Source organism: Plecotus auritus (assembly GCF_963455305.1).
Source record: "Plecotus auritus genome assembly, chromosome: 5".
Classification (NCBI taxonomy): Eukaryota; Metazoa; Chordata; class Mammalia; order Chiroptera; family Vespertilionidae; genus Plecotus; species Plecotus auritus.
Window position 1 is genome coordinate 139682175 of NC_137776.1, and position 19651 is coordinate 139701825.

Below are 19651 nucleotides of genomic sequence, written 5' to 3' on the forward strand. Positions count from 1 at the left end.
TTTTGATTTGCATCTCTCGGATAATTAGTGACTTTGAGCATGTTTTCATGTGTCTCTTGGCCTTCCTTCTGTCTTCTTTCGAAAAGCTTCTATTTAGGTCCGTTGCCCATTTTTTTATTGGATCATTTATCTTCCTTTTATTAAGTTGTATAAGCTGCCTGTAGATGTTGGAAATTAAACCTTTATCAGTGATACCATTTGCAAATATGTTCTCCCATACAGTGGGGTTTCTTGTTGTTTTGTTGATGGTTTCTTTTGCTGTGCAAAAGCTTTTTATTTTGATGTAGTCCCATTTGTTTATTTTCTGTTTGGCTTCCATTGCCCTAGGGGCAGTATCACTGAAAAAGTTCTTTTGGCATATGTCTGAGATTTTGCTGCCTGTGGATTCCTCTAGTATTTTTATGGTTTCCCGTCTTATATTTAAGTCCTCTACCCATTTTGAGTTTATTTTTGTGTATGGTGTAAGTTGGTGATCTAGTTTCATTTTTTTGCATGTATCTGTCCAATTTTCCCAACACCATTTATTAAAGAGACTGTCTTGACTCCATTGTATGCTCATGCCTCCTTTGTCAAATATTAAATGCGCATATTGGTTTGGGTCGATATCTGGATTCTCTATTCTGTTCCATTGATCTATATGTCTGTTCTTGTGCCAGTACCAGGCTGTTTTGATGACAGTGGCTTTGTAATACAGCTTGAAATCTGGTATTGAGATCCCTCCTACTTTATTCTTCTTTCTCAGGATTGCTGTGGCTATTCGGGGTCTTTTTTTATTCCAGATGAATTTTTGGAGAGTTCTTTCTAGGTCTGTGAAATACGCCGTTGGTATTTTAATGGGGAGTGCATTGAATCTATAGATTGCTTTGGGTAGTATGGACATTTTGATGATGTTGATTCTACCAATCCATGAACATGGTATGTTCTTCCATCTGTTTACATCTTCCTCTATCTCTTTTTTCAGTGTCCTGTAGTTTTCCGCATATAGGTCTTTTACCTCCTTGGTTAGGTTTATTCCTAAGTATCTTAATTTTTTTGGTGCGATGGAAAATGGGATTGCTTTTTTAGTCTCTCTTTCTGTAAGTTCATTGTTGGTGTATAGAAATGCCATAGATTTCTTGGTGTTAATTTTGTATCCTGCTACATTGCCGAATTCATTTATTAAGTCTGTTAGTTTTTTGATGGAGTCTTTCGGGTTTTTTATGTACAATATCATGTCATCTGCAAATAAGGACAGCTTTACTTCTTCTTTTCCAATTTGGATGCCTTTTATTTCTTCTTCTTGTCTAATTGCAGTGGCTAATACTTCCAGTACTATGTCAAACAGGAGTGGTGAGAGTGGGCATCCCTGTCTTGTTCCTGTTCTTAGGGGAAATGGTTTTAGTTTTTGCCCATTGAGTATGATGTTAGCTGTGGGTTTATCATATATAGCTTTTATGATGTTGAGGTATGATCCTTCTATTCCCACCTTGTTGAGAGTTTTTATCAAGAAAGGGTGTTGGATTTTGTCAAATGCTTTTTCTGCATCAATTGATATGACTATGTGATTTTTATCTCTCAATTTGTTTATGTGATGTATCACATTTATTGATTTGCGGATATTGAACCATCCTTGCATTCCTGGGATAAACCCTACTTGGTCATGGTGTATGATCTTTCTGATGTATTGCTGGATCCTATTTGCTAGAATTTTGTTGAGGATTTTGGCATCTACATTCATGAGGGATATTGGCCTGTAATTCTCTTTCATTGTGTTGTCTTTATCTGGTTTTGGTATTAGGGTGATGCTGGCTTCATAGAAGGAGCTTGGAAGTGTTCCTTCCTCTTGAATTTTTTGGAATAGTCTGAGGAGGATAGGTTTTAGTTCTTCCTTGAATGTTTGGTAGAACTCTCCTGTGAAGCCGTCTGGCCCCGGGCTTTTGTTTGCCGGAAGCTCTTTGATGACTGCTTCAATTTCTTCCATAGTTACTGGCATGTTGAGCTGTTTAGATTCTTCCTGATTGAGTTTTGGAAGGTTATATTTTTCTAGGAATATGTCCATTTCCTCCAGGTTGTCCAGTTTGTTGGAATAGAGTTGTTCGTAGTATTTTTTAACAATCCTTTGTATTTCGGCGGGATCTGTTGTTATTTCACCTCTTTCATTTCTGATCTTGTTTATTTGGGTCCTCTCCCTTTGCTTCTTGGTGAGCCTGGCTAGAGGTTCATCAATCTTGTTTATCCTTTCAAAGAACCAGCTCTTGGTTTTGTTGATCTTTTGTATTGTTTCTTTGGTCTCTATGTCGTTTATCTGTGCTCTGATCTTTATTATTTCCTTCCTTCTGCTTACACTGGGCTTTTCTTGTTGCTCTTTTTCTAACTCTTTGAGTTGTTGGGTTAGGTAATTTATTACCCCTGTTTCTTGTTTTTTGCAGTAGGCTTGTAGAGCTATGAACTTCCCTCTCAAGACTGCTTTCGCTGTGTCCCATAGATTTTGGATTGTAGTGTTTTCATTGTCATTTGTTGTCATGATGTTTTTTATTTCTTCTTTGATCTCTCTGGTAACCCAGTCATGGTTTAATAGCATGCTGTTTAGTCTCCATGTGGTTGATTTCTTTGGGTTGTTTTTATTGTAGTTGATTTCCAGTTTTATGCCACTGTGGTCTGAGAAGATGCTTGATATGATTTCTATCTTCTTGAATTTGAAGAGACTTTGCCTATGTCCCAACATATGGTCTATCTTTGAAAATGACCCATGTGCGCTTGAGAAGAATGTATATTCTGTGGCTTTGGGGTGAAATGTTCTGAAGATGTCAATTAATTCCATCTGGTCTAGTGAGTCATTTAGGATTGATGTTTCTTTGCTGATGTTTTGTTTAGAGGATTTGTCCAATGGTGATAGTGGGGTATTAAAGTCTCCTACTATGATTGTATTGCTGTCAATGTCTCCCTTGATATCTTCCAGGAGTTTTTTTATGTATTTGGGTGCTCCTGTATTGGGTGCATATATGTTTACCAGAGTTATTTCTTCTTGTTGGATTGCTCCCTTTAGTATTATGAAATGGCCTTCCTTATCTCTTATTATGTCCTTCAGTTTGAGATCTAATTTGTCAGAAATAAGTATTGCTACCCCAGCTTTCTTTTCAGTTCCATTTGCCTGGAAAACCTTTTTCCATCCCTTCACCCTCAGTCTGTGTGCGTCTTTTTTTCTGAGGTGGGTTTCTTGTAGACAGCAGATATATGGGTCGTGTTTTCTTATCCAATCTGTTACCCTATGTCTTTTGATTGGGGCATTTAATCCATTTACATTTAAAGTTATTATTGATAGGTACTTATTTGTCGCCATTCCTATTCTTTACCCCTGTGTTACTTCTTCGCTTCCTGTTTCTTTCTTTCTTTCTTTCTTCTTTCTTTCTTTCTTTCTTTCTTTCTTTCTTTCTTTCTTTCTTTCTTTCTTTCTTTTTTTTTTTTTTACAGTAGACCCTTTAGCATTTCTTGCATTGCTGGTTTGGTGGTAATAAATTCCCTTAGTCCTTTTTTGTCTGTGAAGCTCCTGATTTCACCTTCAATTTTGATTGACAGCCTTGCTGGGTACAGTATTCTTGGATTCAGCCCCTTCCTTTGCATGACTTTGTATATTTCATTCCATTCCCTTCTGGCCTGATGAGTTTCTGTTGAGAAATCAGTTGCTAGTCTGATGGGGGTTCCTTTGTATGTAACTTTCTGTCTCTCTCTTGCTGCTTTTAAGATTCTTACTTTGTCGTTGGTGTTTGCCAATTTAATTATAATGTGCCTTGGCGTCGGTCTTTTGGGGTTCATTTTGCTTGGGACTCTGTGAGCTTCTTGGATTTGTGTGGGTTTTTTCTTCCCTATATCTGGGAAATTTTCTGTCATTATTTCTTCAAAGAGGTTTTCTATTCCTTGCTCAGCTTCCTTTCCTTCTGGAACCCCTATTATGCGGATGTTGTTTTGTTTCGTGTTGTCCCAAAGTTCCCTTAGACTCTCCTCCTGCCTTTTAATTTTTTTTTCTAGAAGTTGCTTTTCTTGGGTATTTTTTTCCATCTTGTCTTCTAGCTCACTGATGCGGTCCTCTGCTTCTTCTAGTCTACTCTTGATGCTTTCTATTGAGTTCTTTACAGCAGCGATGTCATTTTTCATTTCTTCTTGGTTCTTCTTCATTTCCTCTTGGTTCTTGGTCATATTGTCGAATTTGTCTTCCATTCTTTTCAGCCACCTTATGACCATTTCTCTGAATTCTTTTTCTGGAAGGTTGCTTGCCTCCATTTCGTTTACTTCCTTTTCTGGTGATGCCTGCTTTTCTTTCATATGCGGGCTGCTTCTTTGTCTCCCCATGGTCTCTCTTCTCTGGGTGTCTGGTTATGTAGTTCTCTCTCTCCTGGGTTGATTTAAAGGCACAAAATACAGCACTACCAGGTACAACTCACAAGGCACTGAACAGGAATGTATTCACGATATTAATAACCTCCAATAAAGGTGACCACCAGAGAAAGGCAAATTAGGTGATAGAAGAGAAAGAAGAAGAGGAAAAAAGAAAGAAAGAAAAAAAAAAAAAGAAAAAAGGAGTGTGAAAATGAAATTGGGAAAAGGGAAAGTAAAGAGAAAAAAAAAAAGTAAGAGAGACAAGAAATTGACTAAGAGAGAAAGGGGAACAGACTATATATATTGGGGATAAAACTCCAATAGAACAATCACTAATCCCAGCAAATGCCAGCAACAAGTGCCTGGGGATTAGTACAAACTACAACACCAACTAATATGGAGTGAGGCAAGGGAAAGCTGAAGCACAAAACAAACAAAAAAATAAATAAAAGAAGAATAAGCAAAACAATCTCACAAAAAAAGCATAAAAATTGGATATAATCTACATTCAAGCAAACAACAACAAAAGGACAGAGATAAGGACAAGTTTATGGATAACTCAGACAGCGAAGGGAAAGGTGTATGTGGACTTGGAGCAGGGGATTGGAGATTAGATATGTAAGTAGGGTGAAATTTTAACAAGGGGTAAACAGAAAGAATAGGGAAAATCTAAAGCAGTAAAAGGGTAAGACAAACAGGACACTGAAAAGGGGGAGGTTAGGAAGAGAGTGATGGCCTAAAGGTAGAGTTGAGATAGAGTAAAACGATGCTAAAGGAAAGATAAAAAATAGAATGTAGAACCCTAATCCCAAAATAAAATGAAGAGAAAATAAAATGACACTTAAAAAAAAAAAAAAAAAGATAAAATAGCAGTAGTAATAATACGGATTGAAAATAAAAATGTAATCATTAAAAAGGTAAAATCAAGTGATGAAAAAAGAAAAAAAAGTTTCTTGATTAAAAGATGCAAAAAATGAAAATTTAAAAAAAATAAAAAATAAAAAAAATAAAAGGTAAAAATAAAATGTGGAGTAGTGAAGGTCATTCACTTCCTCTGTTTTTCTGTTTGGCACGCCTGTTTCTCAGTCCAGACAGTATTGCAGTTCCCTGCGATCCACTGCTCTTCGGTGTTGTAAGCCAGTCCTGATTTTAAGCAGGCGGTGTGTCTTAATTTCTCGTATTCCTTTATTTTTGATTACACAAGAGTCAATTTGTGATTCAGCCCCTGGGTAGCAGTGTTTCTGGATTGACTTCCGGGTCTATCTATGGCCTCTCTAGGCAGTGTTAGAGCCTTCTTTCCCTGTGGCACTCGCCACGGGCCTGTGGGAGTGGGCTGCCTCAGAGCTGGCTCTCTGATGGTCACTCCCCGCTCCGATCCCCAGGTTCCAGAAAAACAACCTTCCCCTGCAGTCTCCCAGGGTGTCCCCAACTGGGTGATCCTATGTATTGGGCTTAGTAATCAGATGCAAGGATTTGAAGAGGAAAAAGCCCAAGTGTGCGAATTCCGGGACTGCGAGTAAGCCCGGGCACCCAGGGAGCGCACGGGCTGCGCGTAAGTCTGGACTGCCTGAAATTCTTAGGGTGTCCCTGCACTTCAGATCAAAATGGGTTGCTTTTTAGAGTGCCCTTCTCTTAGCAGCTCTGAGGACCCCTTTCCACAGTCACAGATCACGCCAGCCCCTACAGCCACGGATTTTTCTAGGCACAGACTTCCCTGGTCCTCCAGCTCCCGCAAAACGCGCGTTCCTCTCTCCCGCCGGGACCAGAGACCTCACCTTATCCCAGGCGAAATCTGACCTTTCCGTGGTGGAGTGTAGAGCTTCTCTGAACCCGTGTGCTTGCGCCAGTTGGGGAGCGTTGTTCTGGGGCTCGCAGCTGTTCCTGGGGTGCCGCCGTTGTGGATTCTCAGGCTTCAGATAAGCTCCACTTTCCGGATCAAGATGGCGCAGACTCCGCGTCCAAGCCCGCAGCTCCGGGAGGGGACCCAGCCGCAGTTCGTGCTGCCAGGTCAGGGGAACCCCGTTCAGCAGTCCCCCACCTCCTTCTGGAATTCAGCTGTCTCCCAACCAGCCAACAAACACTCCTTGCGCGACCCTCAGCTGTTCTTTCTTTCTGCTCCGGGACAAGGCTCGGAACACGTCTGTCTATTCCGCCGCCATTATTCCCTCCTCTGTGTACCTCTTGAAGCACTAAAACATTTGGGGAGACAGCATGATGTAGGGAAATAGAGCATGAGCAGAGACTAAGCAGACTTGGGTCCAAATTCTTGCTTTGCCTTTTACCTTTGTGAGACCTGAATAAAACCCTTGACCTCTTTGATCTTCTGAGCCTGAATTTTTATAGCATTGATTAGTTTTAGCTGTTTTTGAATTTTATCTAAATGAGACAATGCAATATATATTTGTTTGTTATTGTTTTTTTAATGTGTTTTTATTGATTTCAGAGAGGAAGGGAAAAGGAGAGAGAGAGAGAAACATCAATGATGAGAGAGAATCACTGATTGGCTGTTTCCTGCATGCCCCCTACTAAGAATTGAGCCCAAAACCTGGGCATGTGCCCTGACTGGGAATCAAACCATACCTCCTGGTTCATAGGCCGATGCTCAACCACCAAGCCACACTAGCTGGGCTGTTATTGGTTTCTTTTACTCAGTATTACGTTTGTTAGATTTATTTAAGTTGTTGCATATATGAATAGTTCATTCAGTGGAACTTATGGTATTGTGTTATAATTGTAAATTATTTGTTCATTCTATTTTGATGGACATTTAGATTGTTTCAGTTATTATGAATTGAGATTCTATGATAATTTTTGTAAAATCTTGTGTATACAAGATTTTGTTGAGTAATGTCACATACTGTGTTCCCCCAGAAGCAGCTCTGAGATTTGCTTATAGGAAGTTTATTTCTTTCTGCCATCAAGATCAAAGTTGCCTTTGAGATCAACACCAATGGTGGAGTAAGAGAGGAGGACTGGACATAGAAGTTGGACTGTGATGCAGATGCAACAAAAGTCTCAGCCAACCTATAGGGAACTCTGGAGCTGAAATAGCCCTATAGGGTTGTGCCCATTAGAGGCAAGGAGGCTGAACCTTTACATATCCCTCATTCACCAGTTATTGGATGTGGACTGGCCCAGGGGAGTGAGCATGGTTTTGAGTGAGATATCTCTCTTTCCCAGAGAGTGGGGTCACATTTGTGATCTGTCATCCATCAATATTTTTAGCAGTTGGTAGAATGAGTGTTCTAATCCTAAAAATGTTAAAATGTGGGTATGTGTGGGCATGTGTGTGTGTTTAGGATGAAGCTGAGCAGTGCACCACAGTGTCCATTACATGTCATTAGTAATTTCTAGGAGTTGAATTTCTGGTCCATAAGATATGTATATATATTCATCTTTAGTAGATACTGTCAAATAATATTTCAAAGTATCTATACCCAAATACCATCTTAATTTAGATTCTGAGATCCCCCAAGTCGGATCTCACCACAAAGATAAAGGAACATTCATAGAAGGGAAACATAAATGTGAGACTATTCTCTATATTAATATATTCTATATTATTGGGAAAGAAAACTTGAGAACCACTGGAGTAGGCTACCTTATGGCTTGACATCCTAAAAACTGTCAGTATTGTTCAGGATGTTTTGAAATCTAAGTATGGGATTAATAGAGCCTAAAGATATCCTTTTGTGCTGAGAGAAGAAAAGAAAGGGGATATATGAATTGACTGTTGCCCTGGATTTTGTTTTTCAGAGTGGCCAAGTCCATGAAGGTCCCTGTATATGAGACCCCAGCTGGATGGAGATTCTTCTCAAACCTGATGGACTCGGGACGGTGCTCTCTGTGTGGAGAAGAGAGCTTTGGCACTGGTAGGCTTTGTTGGGTTGGTGTTTCTGGAAGGGGTGGCTGTAGCACTCTGTGACCCAATTTTGGAAACCTGTGAGCCCACTATGAATCAAAGGCTAGATGCAGAGTTAGAGGCAAATAGGTAAATAAATAAATAAGGAAGAAAACACCTAGTGGAATGTGTGTTATGATACACTTACCTCATCTACCTATTTCTCCTTTTTTTAAAAAAAATAAACTTCCATTTCTTTAAAAAATTTACTGAATTTAAAAAACATTCATGAGAGAATGTCATATTGAATTTCCATATGCTCATTAGTTTCAACCATCATCAACTCATGGTCAATCTTGCTTTATCTCCACCCTTATCCATCTAGGGAGCCCTCCTTTCTGATTATTGTGAAGCAATCCCTAGTGATTCTTTAAGTATAATGGCTATCGAGAAAAAAAAAGTATATAAACACGGTATCATTATCACACCTAAAAAGGTTAAAAAATAATTTTTGCCCTAGCTGGCTTGGCTCAGTAGTTAGAGTGTCGGCCTGTGAACTGAAGGGTCATAGGTTCGATTCCGGTCAAGGGGCATGAACCTTGGTTGCAGGCTCGATCCCTGGCCATGGTCCTGGCACATGTGGGAGGCAACCAATCGATGTATCTCCCCCATCGATGTTTCTCTCTTACTGTCTCTCCCCTTTCCTTCCACTCTCTCTAAAAATCATTGGACAAAATATTCTCGGGTGAGGATTAACAAAGAAATAATAATTTCTTCTTTCAAATATTTTAAAGATGTTACTTCATTGTCTCTGGCTTGCTTAGTTTCCAAGAAGTGGGCTCTAATTCTCATTTCTGTTTCTCTCTATTGAAATTCTCCTATCCTCTCCCCCCCCACCCCCCATCCTTCTTTTTATCTTTTAATATGTGTTTTGTTGTTGTTGTTGATTTCAGAGAGAGGAAGGGAAAGGGAGAAAGATAGAAACATCAGTGATGGGAAAGAACCATTGATTGGTTGCCTCTTGCATGCCCCTTACTGGGGATTGAGCTCGAAACCCAGGCATGTGCCCTGACCACGAATGGAACCATGACCTCCTGATTCATACATAGGTCGATGCTCAACCACTGAGCAATACCGGCCAGGCTCTTTTTATCTTTTCTTTTCAACAGTTTAATTTATAATATTTCTAGGTATGTGTATTTTTTTAAAACCTTGCTTGGGGATCTGTGGGATTCTTGTTTGTTGTCTTGAATTAATTTCAGAAAATTCTCAGCCATTATCTTTTCACATATTTCCCCCCTCTTCCTCTTTTCCTTCTGGGACTTTAATTGCACTTATGTTAGATGAATTGTGACCATATGTTGTTTCAGAGCTCTTACATCCACTGTTTGGTTTTGTTTACTTTTTTCCTTTTGTGTTTTAATTTGGATAATCTCTATTGGCATATCTTTAAGTTACTGATTCTTTCCTTAGCTGTGGCCATTCTACTGATGAGTCTACTGAAGGAATTCTTCATTTCTGATATTGTGTTTTTATTAATAGCATTTCTCTTTGACTTTTTAAAAATAATTTTCATCTCTCTGAAAAAATTCTTTTTATATATATTGTTTATATATGTTTATGTGTGTTGTTTAGATCACTTAACATACTAAACGTAGTTATTTTAAACCCCCTGTCTGATAGTCCTAATATCTGGTTGATCTTAGTTTCTGGTTTTCTTGATTGATTTATCTCCTAATAAAGCAGTGGTTTACTCTTCCTTGCTTTTTATTCAGGCTGGACAATATATCTATATCTATATATCTATATCTATATCAACAGTAGGACTCAGGCAAATGATATTTATACACATTAACGGGCATACCAATCCTTCTGTTACATCATTAGTATTTAAAGTTAAGTTAATCTAGTCAGGAGTTGAACTGGATTTGGGTTTTATTATTTCTGTTTATAATTTTTATTGTACCATAGGCTTTAATTCCAGAAGTAGGATAATTTTTGCTATGTGCTCAAAAGAAAGAGAGTGCCGGAGATTTTTTTCAGTGTTTCTCCTTCATTTCAAGCTTCCAGCAGTTACTGTGTATCTGTTATTAAAAAAAGACTTCTATCACCAGGTGCTTGACCATTCTTCAGTGGCAGCAGACCTCTGCTTAGTATTAATATGGAATTTGGGGCTCAAGAAGGTTTCCTACCCTTTCTCCAGGAGCAGAGGGGTTTACTTCAATCCTATTCCAGTAGCAATGGATAGTTCTCTGGGCCCTTTGGATGAAAAGGTTTACAGCTTGTACATTCAGGAGTTTAAGGCTTTTGTGTCTCGTGAAAGAAGGGGTTGGGGAACTGGAAGGGCTCCATGCTTGTCCTCAGCAGAAGCTGATCATCTCCTGCATGCCAGTACCAGCAAGTCTGCCTTAGCAGCCAGGGACTTCTGATTATTCACTTATATGGAAGCGTCCTCTTTCTCCTGTGCTCTGCCAAAAGTGAGACTGTTTTGTGTCTTGTCTCTCCTCATGGGGGCTTGTCACTCTGCAATTCACTTTACTTTATTGCCTTGTGATTTAGGATCCCTAATGAGTTCAAGAAAAGTTATGATTTTGTAGGTTTACTGGCCTTTTAGTATTGCTGGGAGTGGCATTGTCTTGCAGATTTTCATATCCTAAACAGAAATGCAGAAGTGGAACTGCAAAAACAATTTATTAATAATTTCTCCTATTCTCCACACCCCACAACTTATTCCCACCCCCCCGTTAGAATCCAAAAGATCTTACATTATCACTTGTTGATACTTTTTAATTCTTCTTTAATCTGCATTTTTTTTTCCTCCACATTTTTTCTTTCTAGTATTTATTCATTGAAGAAACTGGGTCATATGTCCTATAGAGCTTTAATGTTGATGTTCTCATTTTCCTTTTTAAATTGTTTAATGCTTATATAAAGAGAAGCTATTTAATAATATGCCTTTTCTCTGGTTTTCAACTACCTCGGTACATTCCATTAATTATAGCATTTTCTTTTCTAAAACTCTACATTCTCTTAGGAATTTTTTAAGGAATACAATTATATAATCTATTACTAAATGATTTTTTTTGTTTTCTAATATTTATACCCTTTATTTTCATATTCTATTGTATTGTATTAGCTACAATCTTCAAAATAATATTAAATAATTGTAATACTTCATTATTTTAATGGAAATTGATTCAGTATTTTACTATTTAGTGTTATGATGGCTTTTTAGTATTGGTAAAATATTTATTATGTATACATAGATAGTTTTTCCTCTTCTCATTTTATTTAGAGTCTTATTAGAAATGGCTATTGGATTTATTAGGTACCCTTTCAGAATCTGGTGATATATATATATGGATATGTTCTTTCTCTTTTATTCTGTGAATGTAATAAAATACTATGATTGATTTGTTGATATCAAACCAACCTTGAATTCCTATTTGGAATAAGTAAATTTTGGTCATGTTTAAACAGATTGCAGTAAAACCATTCTAACTGGTCGTAATGACATTTCAGGCTATGTTGGGTTCCTGAGGACATTTCCTCCTGAGGAATTTTATCCTGTTACCAAAATCAGTTAGACCCTAGTTACTGCTAATGGTATAGGATGGATGGTATGCATCAAGCTCTGTCAAGTACTAGTGTTTGAACTGAGAATGTGTGGATGGCAGCTCTGCTTAGAATAGTCAGGACTGTTACACCTTTTCCCTGCTAAGACCTAACAAATTGAACAACTTCCTTCCTCATTGGTGTTTTTTTGTGTCTAAACCAGTGACTGACTCAAAAAAATCACAGATTATAATAATTCTGCCTCCTAGTTATTAAAATAACACAAATATAACAACTGGAATAGAAACTGGTAAGTCAAGGTTATCCTTTCCTCTTCATCTTTGTCTTTATAAGCATTTATTGAGTGCTTACAATTTACCATATAATTATAGTCTCCAAAATTAAAGGATAAAATGTTAGATGTGTAAACAATATTATACCTTAGTAATAAATATTTGCATACTTCAATTCAATAAACATTTACTAAGTACTTACATTGTATAAGGCACTGTATTATATGGTGTATATAATACAAAATGCTTAAGATCATGCCCTTAAGAAACTCAAGATCTCTTAAGGCACTTAACAAGAAAGATGTACAGATGACTATTATACAAAGCAGAAACTTTAAAGTTCTACAATAGAGTAATAGACAAAATACTATGGGAGATGAGAAAATGCTTCAGGACTAGAAATTGAAAGCCAGCTTTATAGAAGAGATGGAGGTTGGGCTAGTTCTTAAAGAATGGAAAGGGTTTATGCACATAGAGGTGAAAGGACAGGGACTTGTCAGATGGGGAGGGAGCAATGACAAGAAAGGAATAGTGGTGGGAGAGGAGGGGATGTGTTGTGAGTAGCCAGTTGTTCACTTTGTCTAAACAGTGCTTTCCAAATATAAATCAAGATTCATTTGGGGTCATGAGAGTAGTATTATGTCATGAACAGCTTAAAAATTTTGTTAATTAACTAGAAACTATCAGAATACATTGCATTTGCCCTAGCTGGTTTGGATCAGTGGATAGAGCATTAGCCTGTGCACTGAAGGGTCCCGGGTTCGATTCTGGTCAAGGGCACATGCCCGGGTTGTGGGCTTGATCCCCAGTAGGGGGCATGCAGGAGGCTGATCAATGATTCTCTCTCATCATTGATGTTTCTACCTCTATCTCCCTCTCCCTTCCTCTCTGAAATCAATAAAATATATATATGAAAGAATACATTGCATTCAGTAAAAGTAAATGTTACTTGGAGAAATAAGTACATATAAATATGCACACAGGTATCTATGTATATAGTAAGTCTCATTGTAAAGTGTATATATTTGAGGTAATGTCCTGAAATGTCTGAAAAAGACTGATCTCTAGCAGGTGTCGGTCTACAAACTTTTTCTATAAAGTGGCAGATAGTGAATAATTTAGGCTTTGCAGACTAAAAGGTTACGAATGGTCTTTTTCACAATTACTCAACTCTGTCACTGTAGCACAAAAGCAGCCACAGATAATACATAAACAAATGAATATGCTGTGTTCCAATAAAAATGTACTTACACAAATAAGCCTAAGTCCACATTTGGCCTGTGGGCTGAAGTTCACTAACCTCTGAGGTATAGGATAGGGCCGTGGTCGGCAAACTGCGGCTCGTGAGCCACATCTGGCTCTTTGGCCCCTTGAGTGTGGCTCTTCCACAAAATACCACGGCCTGGGCAAGTCTATTCTGAAGAAGTGGTGTTAGAAGAAGTTTAAGTTTAAAAAATTTGGCTCTCAAAAGAAATTTCAATTGTTGTACTGTTGATATTTGGCTCTGTTGACTAATGAGTTTGCCGACCACTGATAGGGTAAAGAAGGGAGTATCAAGAAACAGGACATATGAGTGCTGCGGAGCCAGTTTTGGAAGCCCTTTGCCTGCCCAGTTTAGATGTTGGGACTTGACTCAACTGGAAATAGGAAACTACGATCTGCACAGGGGCGAGGTCTGCTTGCATTTTTCAGCAAGCTTTGCTTTCAGACAATTATGCTGATTGCAACATGTAGAATGTACTAAAAGGGAGTTTTTAAAGTTTCTCATAGTTATATTTGCTTATCATTTTCCTTTTAAGGAGCACGAGATTTTTCTCTATTTATAAGAGCCCTAAAAGTATTGCTTCCTCCACCATTCTTCAGGTTCAGATGACACTAGCGTGATGGGACAGATGAAGCCCCTGAGCCCAAAAAGTGGTTAAGTGGTTCAACCAGGGCCCCAGAGCCTGGGAAAGACCCCCACTTGAATTGAGTTACAGCTGAATTAAAAGACAGGTCTCCTGCATACAGTATATGCGGCTTTCCACTGTCTTTCTGATGAAAGCAATGACTAAAAATTCCATCTCTCAAGCACTCAGCAGTAAATGACTGTTAGAAGGCCTGAGAAACTGGACCACTCAGTTTTGGAAGGAGAGAGTGGCTTCATTCTGCTCTTATGCTGGGTCTTATTAATGCCAGTTCCTGGACAGGCACCGAGCTGGTTGCATCAGAATTGCCTGGAAAGTTTGCTAAAAGTACAGACTTTCTATCCTACCCTTACTTGAAATTCCTGGCAGGGTGGAGCCTGAGAATGTGTATCTATAATAAAAAAGCATAATATGCTAATTAGACTGGATGTCCTTCCGGACGAAGCCAGGGCTGCGAGGGAAGCCCAGGTCCTGGGTGCCAGAGGGAAGCTGGTGCCGGCAGCTGGGGAAAGGAATGCCTACTCTTGCATGAATTTCGTGCATCAGGCCTCTAGTTTTAAATAAATGTCCTTCTATAATTCTGATGTGCAGCCAGGAGTAGAAAATCAGCATTTTTGTTTTCCATTAGGCATGATAGAAAGAGTGTGCCTGAGATGCTATATCAGGTGTGGTCCAGGAGGTCTAGAGGCCTAGGAATGTGAGACTGAGGATTATATTCAAGACCTATACCTGCCACTTACGGACAAGTCACATGGCCTCTCTGACCCTCACTTCCATCCTGTGAAAGTCAGCTGATCACAGGATCTTCCTTTTTACCTTGCAATATGGTTTTAAGAATCAAGTAGTTTACATAAGTAAGGCAGAGAAAGTGGAGAGATGAAAAAGTTTTAGACCTGAGACTGGGGAGACACTTCTAAAATTTAACCAGACTTTCTCAAGTGGAGGCCTTTTTTTAATGTCCCTGAGGCATGGAGTTGTGTATCAACTAGGAATGCACATTTTAGTGCCAGGAAGGCTTGAAATTATGGATCTGCCTCATGCTCAAGAATGCCAAGCTTTTGTCCAAGATGAGCAGGATATATCTTGGATAAAAATTTCCCTTGCTGGCTTGTTGAGCACCCACAGTTTTCTAATGTAATGAGCTGGTGATAGTATCATAGTTCTGGTTTATCGCCCATGGAAAGATCCAGGTCCTAGACAATAGGAAACCTGTGTTTATTGCTCTGTCAAAGAACCAAGGTTATTTAAGAAGCAATCATCCTTTGTGCTAGGACCAGCTATTCACCCACTTCCTGGGAAGGGCCCTGGACAACTGCTTTACAGAGAGAAAGGAGAATCCTATATACTAAAAGGCTAATATGCAAATTGTCCCTTTGACTGGGAGTTCGACCAGGGGGAGGGGCTGTCTGGCCAACCTCCTGCATCCCCTTACCCTGGCCAGCCTGCCCCAATCAGCCCGATCAGGGCTGGCTGGCCGGACCCCACCCATGCACGAATTTGTGCACCGGGCCTCTAGTAGTTTATAAATCCTCAGATTTCAGTGTAAGAACACTGTTAATCTCAATGGCATTCTGGCTACTTTTCTAAAGTTTTGAATTTGAAGAAATCTGGGCTTTTTCCATATGAAAGGGGATGTACTGAAACACTTAAACTAAGATGTTAACCAAAATCTTTAAAGTTTTTTGGCATTTGTTGATGATGTGCTACTGGTTCCCATCATTATCCGTTTTCTAAGAAGTCATACACTTTGGGGAGTGTATGAATTGTGATAGGCCAGAGGTTGTCCCTTTACAGGTAACACTGAATAATTACTGTATTGTGAATACCTGGTAAAACTCCAACATTGCCCACTATCTTGTGTATTACTATTACTTTTATTATTTACTAGAGGCCTGATGCACGAAATTTGTGCATGTGGGTGGGGGGCCCTCATGCCAGCCTGCACCCTCTCGCAATCTGGGACCCCTCGCTCCTAACTGCCAGCCTGCTTGCTCCTTACTGCCCGCCTGCTCACTCTTAACCACCCGCCTGCTCGCTCCTTACCACTTGGCTCGCCACTCCTTAGTGCTGCCATGGAGGCAGGAGAGGCTCCCACCACTGCCACTGTGCTCTCCAGCTGTGAGCCTGGCTTCTGGCAGAGTGGCACTCCTGCTGTGGGAGCACACTGACCACCAGGCAGCAGCTCCTGTGTTAAGCATCTGCCCCCTAGTGGTCAGTGTGCTTCATAGCGACCTGTCATTCTGGTCGGTCCACCATAACAGTTGCTGGGCTTTTATATATATAGATAGATAGATAGATTTTTGAAAAGCTAATATCAATTGCTACACAAATTTGCTAAGTAAAATCAGGCAAGACAACAATTTTTATTATTTGAAAGAGACTTCCCTCTGCTGAGTTTTTCACAATGATAATAATCTTTTTAAATGAGCACTATATGTGCTGAGGTGTTGCTAAGCCTTTTGTATATATCAATCTTTTTCTGGAAATTGGGAATTGAATCCCTGTCTACTGGTACCAATATGACTTGTCTATCATTGTCACACCAAGTTTTCCACTCTGAACTCTGGAGTACAGCCTGGTGCTCTTGAAGCTGGCTATTTTCCCAGTCTCTAGCACAAAAGCAAGAGGCATAGGGTATGTGTGTATTCCATGTCACAGGAAATCTCAGGCATCTTTCTAGTCTTTTAAGATTTGCTGGATCCCTCTGCTTGCCATGCAGAAATTGTAAGTGCTCTGAGGATGGGGGCCATGTCTCACTCCTTCACCTCTTTTCCTTGCTATATAGCAGGCTCTGAGTGTTTGCAGGATGGGTGGAAAGGTGGAAGGAAGTAAGGAAAAGGAACAATAAATGGAAGGTGGATGAATGAAAAGAAAGAAGGAAGGAAGAAACAGACACTTCATTTTGGTATTTCTTCTTTGCATTATTAGTAGTTATATTTTTATCATTCTTGAGTGAATGATTTCTGGAGATCTGAGCATCATCATATAATTATCAGCACAAATTAATAGCTAACAAAACACTTCTAGGAAGACTCCTTCAAGAAAACTGCATTAATGAACAGATTTTAAATTTCAAATACTCTTAAGTATTTGTAATTTGTTTTATTATCTTGATTATTTCCTGTGTGGTGGTTGCTGACAATTACCTGTAAACAGCCATGTTTAGAGGTGGGCTAGGTTTCAGCTTAAGTGATCTTTTGTATGTACTAAATTCTTGTGGCCTTTAGCATAGACATTCTCAGCTCTGTTGTATTATGGTTTATATTATTGACTTATTTTCTGGTTGTTTTGTGAATGGATTTTTATTTCCCCTAATAATTATACAGTTCATAACACTTTCAGGGCCACACCTCTTTCTCTGTATTTCACAGATGAACTATATACAGCCTAACAAAACATTAGATTCAGAGTAGTGCTATTGAACAAATATTGAATAGATTTAGCTGTCTCTTATTTATACAATTATTTTATTAAATATTGTATGTTTTAAAAAGGTAAAATAAAGGAAAACTTTTTAGTCCATTCCCTATGTCAGTGACCATGAACTCTACATGTGGCTGTTTCAATATCTGTCCAAGTCTCCAGAGAAAGAGGCCCATATGCTTGTGAATTTCATGTTATTGAGGTTCTACCGCATTTCTTTTATTCCCGGTCAGTTGGTGTAAATTTGGCTGGGTAGCAGATGTGACCTGGGGAAGCAACATCAGTGCTAAGGGAAGCAGAGTCTCCGCAGGGCTGGTTGAAACAGGCTGTGCACATGTGCAATTTAATCTAGGCTGAGCCAGTGCACAGAGATGCTGTGATTGACATCCCCAAGTGCCTCCTGTAAAGTCCGGAAACTGAAACTCCCTTCTGGGCCTTCTACAAACTATTAACCCTGGGAAACAGACCTCCCTCCTAGAGTGGGAAGAATGTCTTTAGCACATAAGATCCTTTCCGTGGGGTCTTCATGGTTCCAGTTCCATTGACCCTTTAATTCATTCTCCAAGCTGATGAAAAGTGGCAAGAGAGGCTGTTGTTTGACACCTAAGTGTGAAGCAGAAACAAAAGAACAGGGCCTCTGAGGCTGTGTCCACACTTAGCAGTGCATTCTGGGACTGGGGATCCTGGGAAAGCATGGCCCTTTGCTACAGATTGAAGAGTTCCAAACAGATTGTTTCTTCTCACCATGTCTAACAAGGGACTTTTAACAATGGAGCCCACCCCTTGGGATTTAAGATGCAGTCCCTGAAATCGTGCTTTGAGGCTCCTCCACCTGCTCTCTGATAGTTTCTAGGTGGTCCTACTGTATAAAGACTATAGAGTGACAGGTCCTCAACCTTGTGGTACAGACCTTAAACCTACTGGAGAGATTTTTTACACTTTATGTCCTGTCTTAGAGTTGTGTTGTCCCCATTAGCAGTGGTAACAAAGAAACGAGATGGAATGTATGAGTTAGGAGGTCTCACTGTCCCTTAACCTTCTTGTGCTGGTAATGCTCAGGTGAGAGAAGTATTTCGGCTAGCCAGCCACAATATTTTAATGTCTTCCCCTCCTCTGGGATGGATGGATTGACTGCCTCAGGACATGTGTTAATGAAATAGTGCTGATACATATTATTTATTGAGTACTTTCTAAGTGACAGATACAATGGTTAGGGCCTCCTGCACATTATTTCACTGAGACTTCTCAACAGTGGACCATACTAACCTTCATTTTACAGATGAGATCATTGTGGCTTAGGGAAGAAGGTCAAGCCATTGGCAAAGTCACATTGGCAGAGCCAGGATTCAAACTTAATATTCCTGGCTCCACAGTACTCTTTTGCCCCTGTTCAAGAAAATGCCCAGGGGACTTGGTAGACTGGTGTCATGTAAACAGCACAGCACCAGGAATAGACAGACCTTGCCCCAATCTTGACTCCCCCTCTTAATGGCTGAACTACCTTACAAAGATGCTTAACTTCTTTGGGCCTGTTTCCTCATTAGTGGGATGATCTGTGAAGATTTTTCTAATGGAATATTCCATGTTGCTTCCAGCTAGCCTCTTTTAGTGAGGAGTGAATTTGATGCATTATATCAAACTTCATTTAGAGTTTCACTCATTTATTCATTTAGCGAACATTTACTGCACACCTCCTATGAGCCAGGGCCAGGATAGGGTGGTGCATAATTTCAGACATAGGCTCTATCTTTTCTAGACCACTGAAATAAAGTGAAAACAGATTTTTTGGGATAACATCAAAAAGGTGCTTCTTTTTAAAGCAAACTTGAAAGAGACTTAGCTCTTCCCTCAGGGAGCTTACAGGGTGTTGCTGTAGTCAGGATATTAGCTAAAAATCCTGTAGCATATTTGTGTCAAGCATTATTATTATTACCATCATCATCGTCCTCATGAGTACCATCAAATTTATTGTTACACAGTCTTATTATTGGGAGCTATATTGCTCACAGCACAGAACTAGCTACATCTGTCAGTTACTGCCTTTTTGAGCAGTATAACCTTTCTGAGCTGACAACTGGCTCTGACCTGCTTTTAAGCAGCATCACTTTGTTCTCCAGTGGGTGAAAATATTAGAGCACTTATTTTTTAAAAAACGTTTATTTTTATGTATGGAAAAATGGCTTTCCCCTGAGTCTTGCTTTTTGGCCAGATTTTAAAAGCTGAACTTAAGAGGTTTGAGACATGGGAAAAAAATACCTGTCACAATTCTTTAGCATGTT

The 19651-nt window shown here is 39.4% G+C and overlaps 1 protein-coding gene across 3 annotated transcripts in view; it reads left to right on the forward strand.

The window, feature by feature from the left end:
• Positions 1-19651, forward strand: part of PGM5 (phosphoglucomutase 5) — a gene marked incomplete at its 5' end in the record, with an annotated part of 197375 nt that overhangs the window by 123456 nt on the left and 54268 nt on the right. For all 3 annotated transcript variants that reach the window (XM_080669073.1, XM_080669072.1, XM_080669071.1), the window contains one exon: positions 8110-8225. In XM_080669073.1, coding sequence (XP_080525199.1) covers positions 8110-8225 — 116 coding nt within the window. The remainder of the gene's footprint in view (positions 1-8109; positions 8226-19651) is intronic.